The sequence below is a fragment of the Bombina bombina genome, chromosome 1 (assembly GCF_027579735.1).
Source record: "Bombina bombina isolate aBomBom1 chromosome 1, aBomBom1.pri, whole genome shotgun sequence".
NCBI lineage: Eukaryota > Metazoa > Chordata > Amphibia > Anura > Bombinatoridae > Bombina > Bombina bombina.
This window is the reverse complement of record NC_069499.1, coordinates 86,368,382-86,392,325: the sequence shown is the minus strand read 5'-3', so window position 1 is coordinate 86,392,325 and position 23,944 is coordinate 86,368,382. Positions and strand designations below refer to the sequence as shown.

The 23,944-nt window shown below is 37.3% G+C and overlaps 1 protein-coding gene across 2 annotated transcripts in view; it reads right to left on the bottom strand.

Annotated features, from left to right (window-relative positions):
* ATG2B (autophagy related 2B) overlaps nucleotides 1–23,944 on the bottom strand; it is a 516,631-nt gene that overhangs the window by 41,880 nt on the left and 450,807 nt on the right. For both annotated transcript variants that reach the window (XM_053697497.1, XM_053697498.1), the window contains exons 36-40: nucleotides 23,124–23,325; nucleotides 22,928–22,997; nucleotides 22,612–22,694; nucleotides 1,138–1,259; nucleotides 896–1,050 (exon numbers count right to left, since the gene is read on the bottom strand). In XM_053697497.1, the coding sequence (XP_053553472.1) occupies nucleotides 896–1,050; nucleotides 1,138–1,259; nucleotides 22,612–22,694; nucleotides 22,928–22,997; nucleotides 23,124–23,325 (632 nt within the window). The remainder of the gene's footprint in view (nucleotides 1–895; nucleotides 1,051–1,137; nucleotides 1,260–22,611; nucleotides 22,695–22,927; nucleotides 22,998–23,123; nucleotides 23,326–23,944) is intronic.

Here is a 23,944-nt window from a genome sequence, read left to right as displayed (position 1 = left end):
ACTGAAAAAAATGTTTCCCTTAATGTGTTGCCAATTACTTTTTTACCAGCTGCAGAGTATAAAATGTATGAGAATTTGCTTTTTAAGGTTTGTGTATATGAATTAGCTGTTTTTTTTGTTTTGAAGTCACCACCTAATAAAATGGGATGCTCTTGTAGGTATTATCAGATCTAATTAGTTTATCACATTGTGTATATATAACTTTTTCTTTATCTTATATATGTCCGTAAACCAAAGACCAATATTTGGAGAGAACAATGGAAAATTAACAATTTTTTACCTTATCTCTTCTATACCCCACTGGGAGTGTATTTTTTCTGATAGTTGTGTTTACAAAGCTTATCTATAGCTTGGCCCTAAGGCCAGAAACTTTTAGAATAGGTGGGGATACCACATGCTAAATCAGCTATTTCAAATGCCAATATAAGGGTAAAGGAAATACTTGTAAACAATTTAATATAATCCAGCAGGTAAAGTGGATCATTGGGAATACATTTAAGGGGAGACATTTTTTGAGTAAACTGTCCCTTTAATACAGTGACAATGTGAGTAGTTAATATATGTTGTAGTTGTGTGCAGCAGTTTAATGTCCCTTTAAGTATGCTTACATTATTGAAATATTATTTAGAATTGACTAGCAGCAAAGCTGCTGTGTTAAAACTAGTTGTTGATGCATTTAAGTCAGCCAAGAGGGATCTTATATTTCACCAAGTTAAAATTAAAGTTTCTTAATGAATACATAGAAGTAGAAAAATGAAATCTGCAATTATAATTCCTTGAACGTCTTTTTTAGAGGAACAAGGTCACTGAAATGATCTGAAAATCCAACATACACAGAGTAGTATAATCCAGTTTAAACAATCCTGTCACAAAATTAAAATAAAATTATGGATACCTGGATAGTCTGTACCATTCGGTTTGTTAGTTCCAAAGCTGCCATAGCAGTGGATGTGCCAAAGGACGCAGCACCTTTCTGGAACCCACGGACAATGCGTCCATCTTTTCTATATTGCACTATTGGCAGCCACACCAAGTCTTTTAGACCCTGGACTGAAACAAAAAATAAACAACTTACAAACAGGAATGCCAACAGGAAGTCTGTAAAAAACTTTAATCCTTAAAATCAACAGGACTCACCCAACTGTACAAGGGAGTGCATTGGCCCTACACCTCCCAAAATTCCTGGCAGTTGATTTTTCTTAATGTCTGTAAGCCATTCATTAAGGGCATAAGAAAAAAGTTTATCCACTCCTAATAAACTGCAAGAAAAGATATCAAGAAAAGAAAGAACATAATTCAACCATGAATATACAAAAGGCACACTCTTTAAACACTGCATGCTCATCTTAAACAAAACACAATGTAAAAGTAAAGAAAATCATTTTGCAACAGTGCACAAATCTATTCAGCAGGTTTACAACAGGGACAGTAAAGTCCAAATTAAACTTTCATGATTCAGATAGAGCTTGCATTCTGAACAACTTTGTAATGTACTTCTATTATCTAACCTTTGTTGAAAAGCATACCTAGGTATGCTCAGGAGCAGTACTATTGGGAACTAGCTGCTGAGTGTCATTTGTTCACTCAATGTGTTCAGCTAGCTCCCAGCAGTGCACTGCACTTCCTTCAAAAACAAAATTTATGCTCACCTCATAGAAATGAATTTCTTTCATGATGGTGTGAATCCATGAGCCATTACCCCTGGGATTCAACTCCAGGATAATAGAAGGCGGCAAAGATTCCCGAAGGTCTAAGAGCACTTAATCCCTCCAACATCTCTGGTATTCTAGTCTGACATATAGCCAAGAAAGGAGAAGTAGAAAGGTAGGAAAGAACAAAGTATGGAAAATGAGGAGCAAACTAAAACTGCTGCCAGAAAAATTCATTAAGTAAAAAATGAAAATGGGTAGAAAAAAATGAATTTATCAGTATTAATATTGTTTTCTTTCATAAGGTGGTGAGAGTCTACGAGCCATTACTCCTGGGAACTAATACCCAAGCTGCGGAGTCCATGAGTAATTGGGCAGGACAACATTTTTTTAAGGCAGACACTTAATTACCAGACACTGCTGCCTGAAGGACTTTCCTACCAGACACATTAAAGTGGTAGAATTTAGAGAAAGTACGTCGCTGCCTTGCAAATATATTCAATATAACCGTCATTCTTGAAAATCTAAGAAGAAGAAATTGATCTAGAAAAAAAAGGCAATAACGCATTTTGGAAAAGACTATCTGGCCTCCAAGTAAACCTTGGTAATAAGGAGATTTAACCAAAAAGCTATAGAAACGGATATGGTCCTCTGACCTTTACGTAGACCAAGGGACAAACAAATTAAAATCTAAAAACGATTGTAATTTAAAAGTAGAATTCTAATACTCTTAGAGAGATCATAAAATAATTATTTGGATTAGGACAAGCAGATGGGCTATAATATCCTGATAATATATGAAAAATTACTTAACCCCTTAAGGACAAAGCCATTTTTCAATTTCTTACCCTTAAGGACCAGGTCTATTTTTACATTTCTGCAGTGTTTGTGTTTAGCTGTAATTTTCCTCTTACTCATTTACTGTACCCACACATATTATATACCGTTTTTCTCGCCATTAAATGGACTTTCTAAATATAACATTATTTCCATCATATCTTATAATTTACTATAAATTTTTTTATAAAATATGATGAAAACACACACTTTTTCTAACTTTGCCCTAAAAATTTGTTACACATCTACAACCACCAAAAAACACCCATGCTAAATAGTTTCTAAATTTTGTCCTGAGTTTAGAAATACTCAATGTTTACATGTTCTTTGCTTTTTTTGCAAGTTATACATTTTATACGTTTTAAATTTTTTCGTAGTGTTAGGTTTTTTAAATTTGTAATTTAGATTTTTTTAATTGGTAGTTTTTTTTTTTAATTAGAATAGTTATGTTAGGTTAATTTATAGTTATATTGTAATTTAATTTTAATTTAAAGTTAGGGGTGTGTTAGTTAGGTTTAGGGGTTAATAGTTTAATTTAGTGTTTTGCGATGTGGGGGTCCGGCAGTTTAGGGGTTAATAGGTTTCGTAGTTACAATGTGGGGAGCTGGAGGTTTAGGGGTTAATAGGTTTATTAAGGTGTCTGCGATGTCGGGGGCGACGGAATAGGGGTTAATCGGTTTAGTTTATTAGTTACAATGTGGGGGGCTTGAGGTTTAGGGGTTAATAGGTTTATTAAGGTGACGGCTCTGAGGTGGCGGACAGAAATCAACCCGATCGAATATGATCGGGTTGATTGACACCCCCTGCTACAGCTGATCGCCTGCGAATCTGCAGGGGGCAGCATTGCACTGCTGGTGCAATGATAAATGCAGACAGCGTATGCTGCCGGCATTTATCGATGTGCGGCGGACATGATAAGCTACTTCGTATCATGTCCACTCGCACATTGATAAATATGCCCCATAGTATTCAATCAAATTGACCATACACAAATAACATAATTTATGTAAGAACTTACCTGATAAATTAATTTCTTTCATATTGGCAAGAGTCCATGAGCTAGCGACGTATGGGATATACAATCCTACCAGGAGGGGCAAAGTTTCCCAAACCTCAAAATGACTATAAATACACCCCTCACCACACCCACAATTCAGTTTAACGAATAGCCAAGTAGTGGGGTGATAAATAAAGGAGTAAAAAGCATCAACAAAGGAATCTGGAAATAATTGTGCTTTATACAAAAAAATCATAACCACCATAAAAAAGGGTGGGCCTCATGGATTCTTGCCAATATGAAAGAAATTAATTTATCAGGTAAGTTCTTACATAAATTATGTTTTCTTTCATGTAATTGGCAAGAGTCAATGAGCTAGTGACGTATGGGATATCAAATACCCAAGATGAAAAATTAATCCACAAACAAAAAAACTAATTATTCTCATGAAGAAAAGAAAAACTTAAAACATCAGCAGAAGAATCAAACTGAAACAGCTGCCTGAAGAACTTTTCTACCAAAAACTGCTTCTGAACAAGCAAATACATCAAAACGGTAGAATTTAGTAAATGTATGCAAAGAGGACCAAGTTGCCGCTTTGCAAATCTGATCAACTGAAGCTTCATTCTTAAAAGCCCACAAAGTGGAGACTGATCTAGTAGAATGAGCTGTAATTCTCTGAGGCGGGGCCTGACCCGACTCTAAATAAGCTTGATGAATCAAAAGCTTTAACCAAGCCAAGGAAATAGCAGAAGCCTTCTGACCTTTCCTAGAACCAGAGAATATAACAAATAGACTAGAAGTCTTCCTGAAATCTTTAGTAGCTTCAACATAATATTTCAAAGCTCTCACAACATCCAAAGAATGAAAGGATTTTTCCGAAGAATTCTTAGGATTAGGACACAAGGAAGGGACAACAATTTCTCTACTAATGTTGTTAGAATTCACAACCTTAGGAAAGAACTTAAATGAAGTCCGCAAAACTGCCTTATCCTGATGAAAAATCAGAAAAGGAGATTCACAAGAAAGAGCAGAAAGCTCAGATACTCTTCTAGCAGAAGAAATGGCCAAAAGGAACAACACTTTCCAAGAAAGTAGTTTAATGTCCAAAGATTGCATAGGCTCAAATGGAGGAGCCTGTAACGCCCTCAAAACCAAATTAAGACGGAGAAGAAATTGATTTAATGACAGGCTTAATACGAATTAAAGCCTGTACAAAACAGTGAATATCAGGAAGAGTAGCAATCTTTCTGTGAAATAAAACAGAAAGAGCAGAGATTTGTCCCTTCAAAGTACTTGCAGACAAACCTTTATCCAAACCATCCTGAAGAAACTGTAAAATTCTAGGAATTCTAAAAGAATGCCAAGAGAATTTATGAGAACACCACCATGAAATGTAAGTCTTCCAAACTCGATAATAAATCTTCCTAGAGACAGATTTACGAGCTTGTAACATAGTATTAATTACTGAGTCAGAGAAACCTCTATGACTTAGCACTAAGTGTTCAATTTCCATACCTCCAAATTTAATGATTTGAGATCCTGATGGAAAAACGAAACCTTGAGACAGTAGGTCCGGCCTTAACGGAAGTGGCCAAGGTTGGCAACTGGACATCCGAACAAGATCCGCATACCAAAACCTGTGAGGCCATGCTGGAGCCACCAGCAGTACAAACGAACGCTCCATTACGATTTTGGAAATCACTCTTGGAAGAAGAACTAGAGGCGGAAATATATAAGCAGGTTGATAACTCCAAGGAAGTGTCAACGCATCCACTGCTTCCGCCTGAGGATCCCTGGACCTGGACAGATACCTGGGAAGTTTCCTGTTTAGATGAGAAGCCATCAGATCTATTTCTGGGAGCCCCCACATCTGAACAATCTGAAAAAACACATCTGGGTGAAGAGACCACTCTCCCGGATGTAAAGTCTGGCGACTGAGATAATCCGCTTCCCAACTGTCTATACCTGGGATATGGACCGCAGAAATTATACAGGAGCTGGATTCCGCCCATGCAAGTATCCAAGATACTTCTTTCATAGCTTGAAGACTGCGAGTCCCACCTTGATGATTGACATACGCCACGGTTGTGACATTGTCTGTCTGAAAACAAATAAACGGTTCTCTCTTCAGAAGAGGCCAAAACTGAAGAGCTTTGAGAATCGCACAGAGTTCCAAAATATTGACTGGTAATCTCGCCTCTTGAGATTTCCAAACCCCCTGCGCTGTCAGAGATCCCCAGACAGCTCCCCAACCTGAAAGACTCGCATCTGTTGAGATCACATTCCAGGTTGGACGAATAAAAGAGGCCCCTTGAACTAAACGATGGTGATCTAAACACCATGTCAGAGATAGTCGAACATTGGGATTTAAGGATATTAATTGTGATATCCTTGTATAATCCCATTGATTCAGCATACAAAGCTGAAGAGGTCTCATGTGAAAACGAGCAAAAGGGATTGCGTCTGATGCTGCAGTCATGAGACCTAAAACCTCCATGAATATAGCTACTGAAGGGAATGATTGAAACTGAAGGTTCCGACAAGCTGCAACCAATTTCAGACGTCTCTTGTCTGTTAGAGACAAAGTCATGGATACTGAATCTATTTAGAAACCTAAAAAGGTTACCCTAGTCTGAGGAGTCAAATAACTTTTTGGTAAATTGATCCTCCAACCATGTTTTTGAAGAAACAACACTAGTTGATTCGTGTGAGATTCTGCAGAACGTAAAGACTGAGCAAGTACCAAGATATCGTCCAAATAAGGAAACATCACAATACCCCGCTCTATGATTACAGAGAGAAGGGCACCAAGAACCTTTGAAAAGATCCTTGGAGCTGTCGCTAGGCCAAAAAGAAGAGCAACAAATTGGTAATTCTTGTCTAGAAAAGAGAATCTCAGGAACTGATGGTGATCTGGATGAATCGGAATATGAAGATATGCATCCTGAAAGTCTATTGTGGACATATAATGCCCTTGCTGAACATAAGGCAGAATAGTCCTTATAGTCACCATTTTGAATGTTGATATTCTCACATAACGGTTCAAAATTTTTAGATCCAGAACTGGTCTGAAAGAATTCTCCTTCTTTGGGACAATGAACAGATTTGAATAAAACCCCAGACCCCGTTCCTGAACAGGAACTGGCACAATTACCCCAGATACCTCCAGGTCTGAAACACACTTCAGGAAAGCCTGAGCTTTTTCTGGGTTCACAGGAATGCGTGAGAGAAAGAAACTTCTCACAGGCGATCTTATTTTGAAACCTATTCTATACCCTTGAGAAACAACGTTCTGAATCCAATGACTGAAGAAGGCTTCCAATTGGAAACCGTTCCCTTAGGGGAAGGATCAGGTTTCTGTTCCTTATTTTGTATAAAGGAACGAAAACGGTTAGCAGCCTTAAATTTACCCTTAGATTTTTTTATCCTGAGGCAAAAAAGCTCCCTTACCCCCAGTGACAGTTGAAATAATTGTATCCAACTGAGAACCAAATAATTTATTACCTTGGAAAGAAAGAGATAGCAATGTTGATTTAGAAGTCATATCAGCATTCCAAGATTTAAGCCATAAAGCTCTTCTAGCTAATATAGCTAAAGACATATATCAGACATCAATTCTGATGATATCAAAAAACATAATTTATGTAAGAACTTACCTGATAAATTCATCTCTTTCATATTAGCAAGAGTCCATGAGCTAGTGACGTATGGGATATACATTCCTACCAGGAGGGGCAAAGTTTCCCAAACCTCAAAATGCCTATAAATACACCCCTCACCACACCCACAATTCAGTTTAACGAATAGCCAAGAAGTGGGGTGATAAAAAAGTGCGAAAGCATATAAAATAAGGAATTGGAATAATTGTGCTTTATACAAAAAAATCATAACCACCACAAAAAAAGGGCGGGCCTCATGGACTCTTGCTAATATGAAAGAAATGAATTTATCAGGTAAGTTCTTACATAAATTATGTTTTCTTTCATGTAATTAGCAAGAGTCCATGAGCTAGTGACGTATGGGATAATGACTACCCAAGATGTGGATCTTTCCACACAAGAGTCACTAGAGAGGGAGGGATAAAATAAAGACAGCCAATTCCTGCTGAAAATAATCCACACCCAAAATAAAGTTTAACGAAAAACATAAGCAGAAGATTCAAACTGAAACCGCTGCCTGAAGTACTTTTCTACCAAAAACTGCTTCAGAAGAAGAAAATACATCAAAATGGTAGAATTTAGTAAAAGTATGCAAAGAGGAACAAGTTGCTGCTTTGCAGATCTGGTCAACCGAAGCTTCATTCCTAAACGCCCAGGAAGTAGAAACTGACCTAGTAGAATGAGCTGTAATTCTCTGAGGCGGAGTTTTACCCGACTCAACATAGGCAAGATGAATTAAAGATTTCAACCAAGATGCCAAAGAAATGGCAGAAGCTTTCTGGCCTTTTCTAGAACCGGAAAAGATAACAAATAGACTAGAAGTCTTACGAAAAGATTTCGTAGCTTCAACATAATATTTCAAAGCTCTAACAACATCCAAAGAATGCAACGATTTCTCCTTAGAATTCTTAGGATTAGGACATAATGAAGGAACCACAATTTCTCTACTAATGTTGTTGGAATTCACAACTTTAGGTAAATATTCAAAAGAAGTTCGCAACACCGCCTTATCCTGATGAAAAATCAGAAAAGGAGACTCACAAGAAAGAGCAGATAATTCAGAAACTCTTCTGGCAGAAGAGATGGCCAAAAGGAACAAAACTTTCCAAGAAAGTAATTTAATGTCCAATGAATGCATAGGTTCAAACGGAGGAGCTTGAAGAGCTCCCAGAACCAAATTCAAACTCCAAGGAGGAGAAATTGACTTAATGACAGGTTTTATACGAACCAAAGCTTGTACAAAACAATGAATATCAGGAAGAATAGCAATCTTTCTGTGAAAAAGAACAGAAAGAGCAGAGATTTGTCCTTTCAAAGAACTTGCGGACAAACCCTTATCTAAACCATCCTGAAGAAACTGTAAAATTCTCGGTATTCTAAAAGAATGCCAGGAAAAATGATGAGAAAGACACCAAGAAATATAAGTCTTCCAGACTCTATAATATATCTCTCGAGATACAGATTTACGAGCCTGTAACATAGTATTAATCACAGAGTCAGAGAAACCTCTTTGACCAAGAATCAAGCGTTCAATCTCCATACCTTTAAGTTTAAGGATTTCAGATCCTGATGGAAAAAAGGACCTTGTGACAGAAGGTCTGGTCTTAACGGAAGAGTCCACGGTTGGCAAGAGGCCATCCGGACAAGATCCGCATACCAAAACCTGTGAGGCCATGCCGGAGCTACCAGCAGAACAAACGAGCATTCCTTCAGAATCTTGGAGATTACTCTTGGAAGAAGAACTAGAGGCGGAAAGATATAGGCAGGATGATACTTCCAAGGAAGTGATAATGCATCCACTGCCTCCGCCTGAGGATCCCGGGATCTGGACAGATACCTGGGAAGTTTCTTGTTTAGATGGGACGCCATCAGATCTATTTCTGGAAGTTCCCACATTTGAACAATCTGAAGAAATACCTCTGGGTGAAGAGACCATTCGCCCGGATGCAACGTTTGGCGACTGAGATAATCCGCTTCCCAATTGTCTACACCTGGGATATGAACCGCAGAGATTAGACAGGAGCTGGATTCCGCCCAAACCAAAATTCGAGATACTTCTTTCATAGCCAGAGGACTGTGAGTCCCTCCTTGATGATTGATGTATGCCACAGTTGTGACATTGTCTGTCTGAAAAAAAATGAACGATTCTCTCTTCAGAAGAGGCCAAAACTGAAGAGCTCTGAAAATTGCACGGAGTTCCAAAATATTGATCGGTAATCTCACCTCCTGAGATTCCCAAACTCCTTGTGCCGTCAGAGATCCCCACACAGCTCCCCAACCTGTGAGACTTGCATCTGTTGAAATTACAGTCCAGGTCGGAAGCACAAAAGAAGCCCCCTGAATTAAACGATGGTGATCTGTCCACCATGTTAGAGAGTGTCGAACAATCGGTTTTAAAGATATTAATTGAGATATCTTCGTGTAATCCTTGCACCATTGCTTCAGCATACAGAGCTGAAGAGGTCGCATGTGAAAACGAGCAAAGGGGATCGCGTCCGATGCAGCAGTCATAAGACCTAGAATTTCCATGCATAAGGCTACCGAAGGGAATGATTGTGACTGAAGGTTTCGACAAGCTGCAATCAACTTTAGACGTCTCTTGTCTGTTAAAGACAGAGTCATGGACACTGAATCCATCTGGAAACCCAGAAAGGTTACCCTTGTCTGAGGAATCAAAGAACTTTTTGGTAAATTGATCCTCCAACCATGATCTTGAAGAAACAACACAAGTCGATTCGTATGAGATTCTGCTAAATATAAAGACTGAGCAAGTACCAAGATATCGTCCAAATAAGGAAATACCACAATACCCTGTTCTCTGATTACAGACAGCAGGGCACCGAGAACCTTTGTAAAAATTCTTGGAGCTGTAGCTAGGCCAAACGGCAGAGCCACAAACTGGTAATGCTTGTCCAGAAACGAGAATCTCAGGAACTGATAATGATCTGGATGAATCGGAATATGCAGATATGCATCCTGTAAATCTATTGTGGACATATAATTCCCTTGCTGAACAAAAGGTAAGATAGTCCTTACAGTTACCATCTTGAATGCTGGTATCCTTACATAACGATTCAATATTTTTAGATCCAGAACTGGTCTGAAAGAATTCTCCTTCTTTGGTACAATGAAGAGATTTGAATAAAACCCCATCCCCTGTTCCGGAACTGGAACTGGCATAATTACTCCAGTCAACTCTAGATCTGAAACACATTTCAGAAATGCTTGAGCTTTTACTGGATTTACTGGGACTGGGAAAGAAAAAATCTCTTTGCAGGAGGTCTCAACTTGAAACCAATTCTGTACCCTTCTGAAACAATGCTCTGAATCCAAAGATTGTGAACAGAATTGATCCAAATTTCCTTGAAAAAACGTAACCTGCCCCCTACCAGCTGAGCTGGAATGAGGGCCGCACCTTCATGTGGACTTAGAAGCAGGCTTTGCCTTTCTAGCTGGCTTGGATTTATTCCAGACTGGAGATGGTCTCCAAACTGAAACTGCTCCTGAGGATGAAGGATCAGGCTTTAGTTCTTTGTTAAAACGAAAGGAACAAAAACGATTATTAGCCCTGTTTTTACCTTTAGATTTTTTATCCTGTGGTAAAAAAGTTCATTTCCCACCAGTAACAGTTAAAATAATGGAATCCAACTGAGAACCAAATAATTTGTTACCCTGGAAAGAAATGGAAAGTAAAGTTGATTTAGAAGCCATATCAGCATTCCAAGTTTTAAGCCATAAAGCTCTTCTAGCTAAAATAGCTAGAGACATAAACCTGACATCAACTCTGATAATATCAAAAATGGCATCACAGATAAAATTATTAGCATGCTGAAGAAGAATAATAATATCATGAGAATCACGATGTGTTACTTGTTGCGCTAAAGTTTCCAACCAAAAAGTTGAAGCTGCAGCAACATCAGCCAAAGATATAGCAGGTCTAAGAAGATTACCTGAACACAGATAAGCTTTTCTTAGAAAGGATTCAATTTTCCTATCTAGAGGATCCTTAAACGAAGTACCATCTGACGTAGGAATAGTAGTACGTTTAGCAAGGGTAGAAATAGCCCCATCAACTTTAGGGATCTTGTCCCAAAATTCTAATCTGTCAGACGGCACAGGATATAATTGCTTAAAACGTTTAGAAGGAGTAAATGAATTACCCAAATTATCCCATTCTTTGGAAATTACTGCAGAAATAGCATTAGGAACAGGAAAAACTTCTGGAATAACCACAGGAGCTTTAAATACCTTATCTAAACGTTTAGAATTAGTATCAAGAGGACCAGAATCCTCTATTTCTAAAGCAATTAGTACTTCTTTAAGTAAAGAACGAATAAATTCCATTTTAAATAAATATGAAGATTTATCAGCATCAACCTCTGAGACAGAATCCTCTGAACCAGAGGAATCATCAGAATCAGAATGATGATGTTCATTTAAAAATTCATCTGTAGGGAGAGAAGTTTTAAAAGATTTTTTACGTTTACTAGAAGGAGAAATAACAGACATAGCCTTCTTTATGGATTCAGAAACAAAATCTCTTATATTATCAGGAACATTCTGCACCTTAGATGTTGAAGGAACTGCAACAGGCAATGGTACTTTACTAAAGGAAATATTATCTGCTTTAACAAGTTTGTCATGACAATCAATACAAACAACAGCTGGAGGAATAGCTACCAAAAGTTTACAGCAGATACACTTAGCTTTGGTAGATTCAGCACTTGACAGCGATTTTCCTGTAGTATCTTCTGACTCAGATGCAACGTGAGACATCTTGCAATATGTAAGAGAAAAAACAACATATATATAAAGCAAAATTGATCAAATTCCTTAAATGACAGTTTCAGGAATGGGAAAAAATGCCAAAGAACAAGCTTCTAGCAACCAGAAGCAATAAAAAATGAGACTTAAATAATGTGGAGACAAAAGCGACGCCCATATTTTTTCGCGCCAAATAAGACGCCCACATTATTTGGCGCCTAAATGCTTTTTGGCGCCAAAAATGACGCCACATCCGGAACGCCGACATCTTTGGGCAAAATAACGTCAAAAAATGACGCAACTTCCGGCGACACGTATGACGCCGGAAACGGAAATAGAATTTTCGCGCCAAAAAAGTCCGCGCCAAGAATGACGCAATAAAATGAAGCATTTTCAGCCCCCGCGAGCCTAACAGCCCACAGGGAAAAAGTCAAATTTTAAGGTAAGAAAAATGTTAAATTAAAATGCATTATCCCAAATATGAAACTGACTGTCTGAAAATAAGGAAAGTTGAACATTCTGAGTCAAGGCAAATAAATGTTTGAATACATATATTTAGAACTTTATAAACAAAGTGCCCAACCATAGCTTGGAGTGTCACAGAAAATAAGACTTACTTACCCCAGGACACTCATCTACATATAGCAGATAGCCAAACCAGTACTGAAACGAGAATCAGCAGAGGTAATGGTATATATAAGAGTATATCGTCGATCTGAAAAGGGAGGTAAGAGATGAATCTCTACGACCGATAACAGAGAACCTATGAAATAGATCCCGTAGAAGGAGATCACTGCATTCAAATAGGCAATACTCTCCTCACATCCCTCTGACATTCACTGCACGCTGAGAGGAAAACCGGGCTCCAACTTGCTGCGGAGCGCATATCAACGTAGAATCTAGCACAAACTTACTTCACCACCTCCATCGGAGGCAAAGTTTGTAAAAACTGAATTGTGGGTGTGGTGAGGGGTGTATTTATAGGCATTTTGAGGTTTGGGAAACTTTGCCCCTCCTGGTAGGAATGTATATCCCATACGTCACTAGCTCATGGACTCTTGCTAATTACATGAAAGAAATGGCATCACAAATGAAATTATTAGCATGTTGAATTAACTTAACAATGCTATACACATTATGATCTGATACTTGTTGCACTAGGGTATCCAACCAAAAAGTTGAAGCAGCTGCAACATCAGCCAAAGAAATAGCAGGCCTAAGAAGATGACCTGAACATAAATAAGCCTTCCTTAGATAAGATTCAAGTTTCCTATCTAAAGGATCTTTAAAAGAAGTACTATCTGCCGTAGGAATAGTAGTACGTTTAGCAAGAGTAGAGATGGCCCCATCAACTTTGGGGATCTTTTCCCAAAACTCCAATCTATCAGACGGCAAAGGGTACAGTTTCTTAAACCTTGAAGAAGTAGTAAAAGAGGTACCCAGTCTATTCCATTCCCTAGAAATTACATCTGAAATAGCATCAGGAACTGGAAAAACCTCTGGAATAACTACATGAGGTTTAAAAACTGAATTTAAACGTTTACTAGTTTTAATATCAAGAGGACTAGTCTCCTCCATATCTAATGCAATCAACACCTCTTTCAATAAGGAACGAATATACTCCATTTTAAATAAGTATGAAGATTTGTCAGTGTCAATATCTGAGGCAGAATCTTCTGAACCAGATAGATCCTCATCAGAGATAGATAAATCAGAATGTTGTAGGTCATTTAAAAATTCATCAATTTTATGAGAAGTTTTAAAAGACCTTTTCCGTTTATTAGAAGGTGGTATGACAGACAAAGCCTTCTGAATAGAATTAGAAACAAATTCTCTCACATTAACAGGAATATCCTGAGAATTAGATGTTGAAGGAATAACAACAGGTAATGGATTACTACTAATGAAAATATTTTCTGCATGTAAAAGTTTGTTATGACAACTATCACAAATTACAGCCGGAGGTACAGTTACCACAAGTTTCCAACAAATGCACTTAGCTTTGGTAGAACCGACATCAGGCAGCAGGGTTCCAATAGTGGATTCTGAAACAGGATCAGATTGAGACATCTTGCAATATGTAAGAGAAAAAATAACATATTATGCAAAATGATCAATTTCCTTATATGACAATTTCAGGAATGGGAAAAAATGGAAACAGAATAAGCCTCTGGAAACCAGAAGCAAAAATACATGAAGACTTAAATAATGTCAAAAGTCTGGCGCCAAGTATGACGCCCACAACTGACAAAATATTTTTGGCACCAAAAACGTCTGCAACAAACACGAGTGTCATAGATGACGCAACTATATGAAAATTCTCGGCGCCAACTAAGACGCCGGAAATGACAAAAATACGTCAACATTCTTGCACCAAAAAAGTCTTGCGCCAAGAATGACGCAATAAATGAAAGCATTTTGCGCACCCGCAAGCCTAACAGCCCGCAATTTAGAGAAAAGTCAATTTGAAAATTTCAGGTAAGAAAACAAAATTTATGCTTACCTGATAGATTTCTTTCTTTTCTTTTCTCTTTTAAAAATGATGCTTCTGTTGAACAGATTTGTAAGGCTGCGACTTGGTCTTCGCTTCATACTTTTTCCAAATTTTCCAAATTTGATACTTTTTGCTTCTTCCAAGGCTATTTTTTTGGAGAAAGGTTTTGCAAGCAGTGGTGCCTTCCGTTTCTGTCTTGTCCCTCCCTTCATCCGTGTCCTAAAGCTTTGGTATTGGTATCCCACAAGTAAGGATGAATCCGTGGACTCGGTACATCATGCAAAAGAAAACAAAATTTATGCTTACCTGATAAATTTCTTTCTTTTGCGATGTACCGAGTCCACGGCCCGCCCTGTCTTTTCAAGACAGATAGTAATTTTTTTATGAAAACTTCAGTCACCTCTGCACCTTATAGTTTCTCCTTTTCATCCTTGGCCTTCGGTCGAATGACTGGGGGGTGGAGTTAGGGGAGGAGCTATATAGACAGCTCTGCTGTGGTGCTCTCTTTGCTACTTCCTGTCAGGAAGGACAATATCCCACAAGTAAGGATGAATCTGTGGACTCGGTACATCATGCAAAATATATATATATTTTTTTTTTATATATATATATATATATATGTGCATTTCCCAAAATGAAACTGACAGTCTGCAAAAAGGAAATATACTGATAAACCTGAATCATGGCAAATAAATACAAACATTATATTTAGAACTTTACATTTAAAGTGCCAGACCATAGCTGAGAGTGTCTTAATAAAGGAAAACATACTTACCAAAAAACACTCATCTACATAAAGTAGATAGCCAAACCAGTACTGAAACGAGAATCAGCAGAGGTAATGGTATATAAGAGTATATCATCGATCTGAAAAGGGAGGTAGGAGATGAATCTCTACGACCGATAACAGAGAACCTATGAAATAGATCCCCTTTAGGATGACCATTGCATTCAATACGTAATACTCCCTTCACATTCCTCTGTCATTCACTGCACTCTGAGAGGAACCGGGCTTCAGCATGCTGAGAAGCGCATATCAACATAGAAATCTAGCACAAACTTACTTCACCACCTCCATAGGAGGCAAAGTTTGTAAAACTGAATTGTGGGTGTGGTGGGGGTGTATTTATAGGCATTTTAAGGTTTGGGAAACTTTGCCCTCCTGGTAGGAATGTATATCCCACACGTCACTAGCTCATGGACTCTTGCCAATTACATGAAAGAAAAGTAGATTTGTCAGTGTCAATATCTGAGGAAGGATCTTCTGAATCAGATAGATCCTCATCAGAGGTGGATAATTCATTATGTTGTCGGTCATTTGAAATTTCATCAACTTTATGAGAAGTTTTAAAAGACCTCTTACGCAGAAATGCAGGTGGAAATGCAGACAAAGCCTTCTGAATAGAATCAGTAACAAATTCTTTAAAATTCATAGGTATAGCATGTACATTAGAAGTTGAAGGAACTGCAACCGGCAATGTACTATTACTGATGGACACACTATCTGCATGTAAAAGTTTATCTTGGCAACTAATACAAATGAAATTAGGAGAAATAATCTCCACAATTTTACAACAAATGCACTTCGCTTTGGTAGAACCGATGTCAGGCAGCAAATTTCCTACAGATACTTCTGAGGCAGGATCAGAATGAGACATCTTGCAGAATGTAAAAGAAAAAACAACATATAAAGCAAAATTATCAATTTCCTTATATGACAGTTTCAGGAATGGGAAAAAATGCAAATAGCATAGCCTTCTGACATAGAAAAAGGCAAGAGGCAAACAGCAAAGGGGCAAATAAATAATGAAAAAAGTTTGGCACAAAGTATGACGACAACGTAACTTAAATTTTTTTTTTTGCTGCCAACCATGTCCGGAAATGACACACTTGCGTCACTAACGACGCAACCCTGTGTGAAACCTCTGCTTCAATTACGATGCCGGAAATGACGAACTTGCATCAACAGACGTGCCTTTCGCGCCAAAAAATTCTCGCGACAATAATGACGCAATAAAGTGTAGCATTTGGCGCACCCGCCAGCCTAAGTAAGCCCGCAATTTGAAACAAGTAGTCAATTGAAAAAGACTAAACCCCAGGTAAGAAAATTTGTTCTTATATTAACTTTCCCAAATATGAAACTGACAATCTGCAAAAGGAAATACATGAACCTGACTCATGGCAAATATAAGTACAATACATATATTTAGAACTTTATATAAATGCATAAAGTGCCAAAACCATAGCTGAGGTGTCTTAAGTAATAAAAACATACTTACCCAAAGACATCCATCCGTATATAGCAGATAGCCAAACCAGTACTGAAACAGTTATCAGTAGAGGTAATGGTATATGAGAGTATATCGTCGATCTGAAAAGGGAGGTAGGAGATGAATCTCTACGACCGATAACAGAGAACCTATGAAATAGACCCCGTTAGGAAAATCATTGCATTCAATAGGTGATACTCTCCACGTCCCTCTGACATTCGCTGTACTCTGAGAGGAATCGGGCTTCAAAATGCTGAGAAGCGCATGTCAACATAGAAATCTTAGCACAAACTTACTTCACCACCTCCATAGGAGGCAAAGTTTGTAAAACTGAATTGTGGGTGTGGTGAGGGGTGTATTTATAGGCATTTTGAGGTTTGGGAAACTTTGCCCCTCCTGGTAGGATTGTATATCCCATACGTCACTAGCTCATGGACTCTTGCCAATTACATGAAAGAAAAGATCGCAGTTAACATCAAAGAGCGTCAAACACACAAATTACTTTGACAGAACTTTTGCCCTACATTCCCCTAACTGTTTGGAATTACGACATCAGTCAAATGATATCTTTTGATCCAATGATAGATGCAGTCTTTTCAAAACTGGAAATAACACACTTTGTAACAATCTGATTGTTATCGTTAACTATATAAGAAGAAAAAGTTGTGTTACTTTCTCGAAATTGTTGCGCTTTTGTAATCATTCACACTATACCCTTTTGTAACCAGTAACACAATACCCTTTTGTTTTATGATATGTACGGAGTCATCCGCAACTTACAAAAATATTTATATAGTAACTTTTTTTTATATTATGAGGTTTATTCACTTAGTAAATATTAAATGAAATACATTCAGGATTTAATAAACAAAAGATAGACTTTAATATTTTGATATAGACTTTCAGACCTAATGAGATCTAGGTATTATAGGCTAGAGCAGGAATCAGTGGACTTATAGGCAACAGGTGCCTTTGCATAATCAAGAAACATGATTGGTCAGAATATGTTTAAAAAGAGGATAAGCCTGTTGTGTTATATATCATTTTTATGCCTGATGAAACCGCTGTGTTAGTGGAGAAACGCGTTGCAGTACACTGGGGCTCAGAATGAATGTTTCAACCTTGTGCGTTTTTACTTATTATTTTAAAAAGGTTTTGCATTATTTGAATCCTGCCTGCCTGATTCGTTTGGAGGAAGCCGTTAACCGAAGCTCAGTGAGCTGGAGCACTTTGAGTCTCCAGAACGCGTCTATCTCAGCACAATAGAGTGCTGCCACATATTGTGAGTACTCTGCACTATTCTTACATCTGACTGATAATATATTACTGATATGCACATGAAGCACCCTCTGTTTTGTATATATAGAATCTATAGCAATTTTCCTGTAGTATAAAACAGAAAAAGCCAAAATATCACTCTTTAAAGAGTTAGCAGATACATGATTATGTTAACAGACTTGCAGTAAGAAGAATTCCAGCTAAAACCCTGGTTTTCAAAAACAGTAAGAAACCAACTTTCCAAATCATTTGAGAAATTTTACTTTATGGCTTGAAAACAGGTGTTCAATACAGCATTAATTAAACCTCTTGGTTATTAAAAAAATAAATAAAAAAAAAGTAGGTATACAATCTCCAATCCATCAAGATGAGAGACTAGAGATCTTGAAGACTGGAGAAATCTTGACATCTGAACCAGATTCGCAAACAAAGTTCTACGGGGCCTGACTAGAGCATTCAGATTAATGAAGAATGCTCTATTCAATTCAAACTATGACTCTTGGAAACAGAAGTTATCAGGTCTATCTCTGGGAGACCCCATTGTTCCACAATCAGGTAGAAAACTACTTAATGGAGAAAATATCCCTGTTGAAGGGGTTACCCATCTGCTTCTCAGATTTCCTTCCTGGGATGCAAAATATAGAACATCATTGAGACTTTCTAAATATTGCTATAAGGATATAAGGTAACTTCATCTCCTGAGGAAACCAAATTCCCTGTGCCCTCCTGGACCCCCAAAACGGAGCCCTAATCCAAGAGAATGGTGTCTGCAAACATTATTTTCCAAGTTGGACAAATAAAGGACGCCCCCAGAAAAATAGTTTAGAAAACTATCTAACGGGACAGATTGCCTCACTGAAGAATCCCATAAGATTCTATGAGATAGTTGAGTGAAATGTTTGCACCATTGTTCAAGCAAAGTTGAAGAAGTCTCATATATAACCATGCAAAAGGAAGAACATATGATGTTGCAATCATCAGACCAAAAACTTCCATACATTGAGCTACAGAAGGGGTTGGAAATTTAGAGTAGTTGTGAGCAAACCGACTATAACTCTGATCCCTGATGCTTTAGAGAAAGCTGCATAGTCACTGAGTCTATAAAGACTCCTAGAAAAGAGACTTGATAAATGAGAAAGAGAACTCTTTTTACTTAAAAGAGAGACGCTCAAGTCAAAATTAAAGGGATATTAAACAGTGCTCCTTCGGTAAAAACAAATATGTTAAATCAAAGTAAACCTAAAAATAAACAAATGTTATACAAATAGCAAACAACTTACTTGCTTTCTTGCTTAATGAGCACTTAGAAATTCTAAGTGTAGCCCTAACCCCAGTGTGATATGGGAGCTGACATCAATGAAACTTAGGTTACATTCTGACTGATCTAGGCATGCGCAAGTCTGACTCCCTGTTATCTTGTCTATTCACTTAATAGCAACCGGCCTAGTTTTTTGACACCAGGTTAAGATAAACCTTCCTGCAGAGGACCATCCTCCTTGTAAATCTGTGAACAGAAGTAAAAGACAAGCACAAATGTAGTGAAAAAAAAAAGAAAGAAAAAGGTAAAATCCATTTAAAATAGATAAATTATACATATTGCAATTAGTGTTTTTATATTACAACAATTAAACAGACTATTTAACCTCCCTTTAAACTATCAAGATTCAGATAGATCATGCAATTTTAAACAACTTTCTAATTTACTTTCCCTAACAAATTGTGCACATGCTTTTTAAATTTACACTTTTTGAGTCACCAGTGCTACTGAGCACGTGCAAGGATTCAAAATATACGTATATGCATTTGTAATTGGTTGATGGCTGTCACGTGATACAGAAGGAGTGGAAATAGACATGCTGTATTTACTGGCCCTTTAATTCTCCAACTATTTCTGCAAAGAAAACAACAGTATACTGTTGGTATGAAATACAGCTGAAGGAAAATGGAACCTAAACAAATTGTTTGTTGTATAGAGCCACTGAACTAAATGAGTTCTTATTACAGACAAGAGAGTTCCTAGAACCTTGGTAAAAATTCTCGGAGCTGTAGACTGGAAGAGCCACAGAATGCAAAAAAAAAATCGTAGAAACTGGAGATGGTCTAGGAATAATAAGGAATGCATCCTTAAAATTAAATGTTGATATAAACTGACCCTAAAAATGGCGTAAACTGCTGTGTACCAGAAAATAATCTGGATTGGGGCCATACCATCATACCGATTTGGAAGAGGAAAAAGGCTCATAAAATGTTTGGGCTTGTTCAAACTATTTATTCCTTAGACTTCTTCTTGTGTTGAGGGAGAAAAGCTCCTTTTCCTCCAGAAACAGTGGAAATAACATCAAGGCCAGGTCCAAATAAATTCTTCCTTAAAAAGGAGAGATAAAAGTCTATCTTTGGACACCCTGCTTGCTGACAATTACTTAAATTATAAAGCCCTTCTGGTCAGCAATGCTAAAGCCATATACTTAGTATAAAATAAAATGATGTCAAAAATGAAAATATAAAGTGCACTGGTCGAATTTAGATGTTTCAAACAATTTTGAAAATCTTTATTCACAGACTTCTGAGATTTGCTCAGACAAATTGTCACACAAAAGAGCAAACACAACTGCTACAAAAGCAATGCTTGATGAAAAAGGCCTTCCAATGAAAGGTTACCGATTTCCTGTCCATATGGTTTCTGAAAAATGTACTATCCTAGTGCATTTGACTTAATCAAACAGCACCATCGACAACAGGAAAAGCTTCCCAAATCTCTAAATTAGAAAAAAAAAACCATCCTATTAAATTTAGAGGATGGATAAAAAGAGAAGACCAAGCTTGTTTCAATCTCTGAAAAAATATTTTAATAAGAGACTCAAGAACAGGAAAAAACATTAGAAGGTTTAAAAAACAAATCCAGTTGTTTGGAAGGTTTTTCCTCAGATTAAAGTACATAAAACCTCTTTAAATAAAGAACTAAGAAGCTCAAGCTCAAACATGAAAGAGGTAGACTGTGTCCTGATCAGTAAAAAACAACAACTCCTGATCATCATAAAAACTCACCTTCAAAAAAACTATAAGGGCATCCTAAGGTGTTCAAATCGGTCTAAAAAAACACCTCTCAATGAAGATCTGGAGCACCTCAAATCTTCACCATCCTCCTGGGGAGGAAAAAAAAAGGGATTAAGTGCTCTTAAAGCTTTGAGAATTTTTACTTCTTCCTAGTGGCCAGGAGTTGAATCCCAGGAGAAGTGGCTCATGAACTCTCACCACCTCATGAAAGAAAAAGGATAACAATAGTAAATAGTAAATTGGAACGTTGGAAATTAAACTGCATTTTTTTAAGACCAGTTAGGAAATAGGCATAGCGGCTTTATTGAGTATTTGATTCCAGGGTACTGAGGTGTGACTACTGAGTCGACTTTATTACCTGCTGTACCCTCATCAGTCATATTACTATTAGCACTTAATCTAGTCAATCAGGGAAACTTTACATTCAAATGCAATTTCAATCATGTTACTGTAGATCTAACTTTGTTGGCGAGACCACCCAACTTATGACTTATTGTACTGGTGACACCCACATTCTCCTAATATCCTCTTCTCCAAAGCATAAAGGTGAATATAGTCTTTATTGAAAAACTGTCCATATTCCCCTGTGCCACTGTGATTAGCACACCATTGCAACAGGTAATGTATGTAAACTGTGGAGTGACTATCCTAAAGCTTCAGCTATGTGTAATTCATTGGGTGATGGGTGGGCCTGTTTTTTCTGCCAGCTCCGCACATTTGAAAAGGCAATCCCTGCATAACATCCTTGATAACAAGGAAATATTCCTGCTTTGTACTATATATTTTTATTGTATATCAATCTATTATTTCCATTCCATTTTACTATTTCCCTCACACTCTTCTAGATTTTATATAGCTACTTCACTGAGTACAATGTACATTTAAGACTTCTATATTCCAGAAAAATCTCGTCTGCTTATACATTCTGCTTGACATTTGCTTGTTTCCGGAAGATGGACTTCTGCAATATTCAGAAGATGAGTTTCTGCCCACTACGCAATGTATCTGGCTTCCTGAATCAGTGCTTCTCTTGATTATGATATAGGATACTGCTGGTCAACTGTCTAAAAATGTAAAGGAGCTTGACAAACTTCCAACATGAAGACATCAGTTCTGTTGGTGGAATATTTTTGCATTCTCTAAAAACAGAGACATGCTCTTACTGGAGAATTCTATGCAGGTCTAATAGAAAGCCAACTCTTCCTTAAAGAAATAAGTAGATTTGCCTCTATCACAATTATTCACTCACGCACGTGGGATTTTCAATTCTTAGCACATAATAGGTCGCTGGATATAGAACAAGCTAAAAAGCAACAATGAAAATGGTGTACTCAGAGCTATAGCAAACCTGGAAGATTCAAGTAAACTTCTTGCTGTGTGGAGCACATTACAGTGTAATGCTATATTGTATCCTTTCTTAGTTTCTTCTCACTTTTGAGGTGATTTACCTAACAAATTTAATATCTGCTAAAGATAAATTCAAGGTTTTAAACATGTTGAATGTATCCCCTTTTAAGATACAATTGGAATATATGGTGATTATATAATGTCCCCTTTTAATGGTGAACTGTGTTTTATTTCACTTTTTTTCCCTGTCTATTCTTACCCATGTCGATAGCATAACCGCTTCAGCTTTAGCTCAGAGCTATTTAGTTGAGCAAGCCCAATCAAGATTCCAGTTAGTGTTCCCTACAAAAATAAATAAAAAATATTGATAATTAAACATCAAAACAACAATAAATAGGGACTCTTTAAAGGGAAAGCTTCAAGCTCAAAAATACTTATAATCTTAATGACTGTATTGATCCCTAGTGCTAAAGAAGATAATCAGTGCTACAAGACTAAGAATACACACAAGGGAAAATAGAGTTACAGGTGTTCACTAAAATAACAAACATCACAAGACCGACAATTGTACCCACCTGATCCATTGAAACATGTTTTCCATGGTAATCCAATCTTATAGGTACTTCTGCAGTGAAGCGGAATTCTCTAAACAAATGAGAAACGTTGATTAAAAATGGACATGTTCTATATTGCTCATAAAAAAACAATCAAGTATGCTAAATAGATGTTGCTAAAGTTCTTCCAACAAAACAGGATTTTACAACATTCTACCTGAAAAAGATTGGCTGGTCGTTAAAAGATGACACATCTTCTAAGTTTTCCAGATTTTCACTGTGAAATGTGCCTGCAGAATGAGTTCCGCCATTTTGTACCGTATGAGCTTTTCCCAAAAATGAAATAACTGGGTTCAGCTCATGAGAACAGAGGTGGTTTGGCAAATTGCACATCACATCTGCACCAGCAGTTCTTTTTACTAAAAACATACAAACAAAATATAATTATGGCATTGAACAATTTTTTTATTTTTTTAAATAATTTTTATTCTTTTTGATAAATCAAAATATAGTAATTAATCAATAAACAGAGTATGCAGTATTACTGTTGCATGACACAGAGAAACAAAAGAAAAAATATAGTACAAGATTCATGACTTGTTATCACATGACATTGCATAACAATACTTCTTGATCTATACAGCAATATATTCAAAACAGGACCGGAATGGGAACAAAAATAGGCCCGAGCATTTATAGACAGAGAAGCTCACATCAGTTAGACTTCTGTCAGCTAGGTAGCCATAATAGACCAGAAATCTCATTCGGCAGCACCTCGGCTTAACAGCCACACAGGAAATGTACGTTCTGCTTTATAAAATAGGCAGACTGTAGCAGCTTTCCTAATGTTACCCATATTAAGAGAGTGTGGTATATAGCAGCAAGGCCCACATAAGAGTGCAGACCATAGGGCATTTGCCCTGTATGCCCTATGGCCAGTCCGGGCCCGATTCAAAATAGTGACTTACAATAAGGAGGGGGAGAGAAGAGGAGAAAAAAAAAATACAAGGATGTATACAAGATATAAGTGAAGCCCCT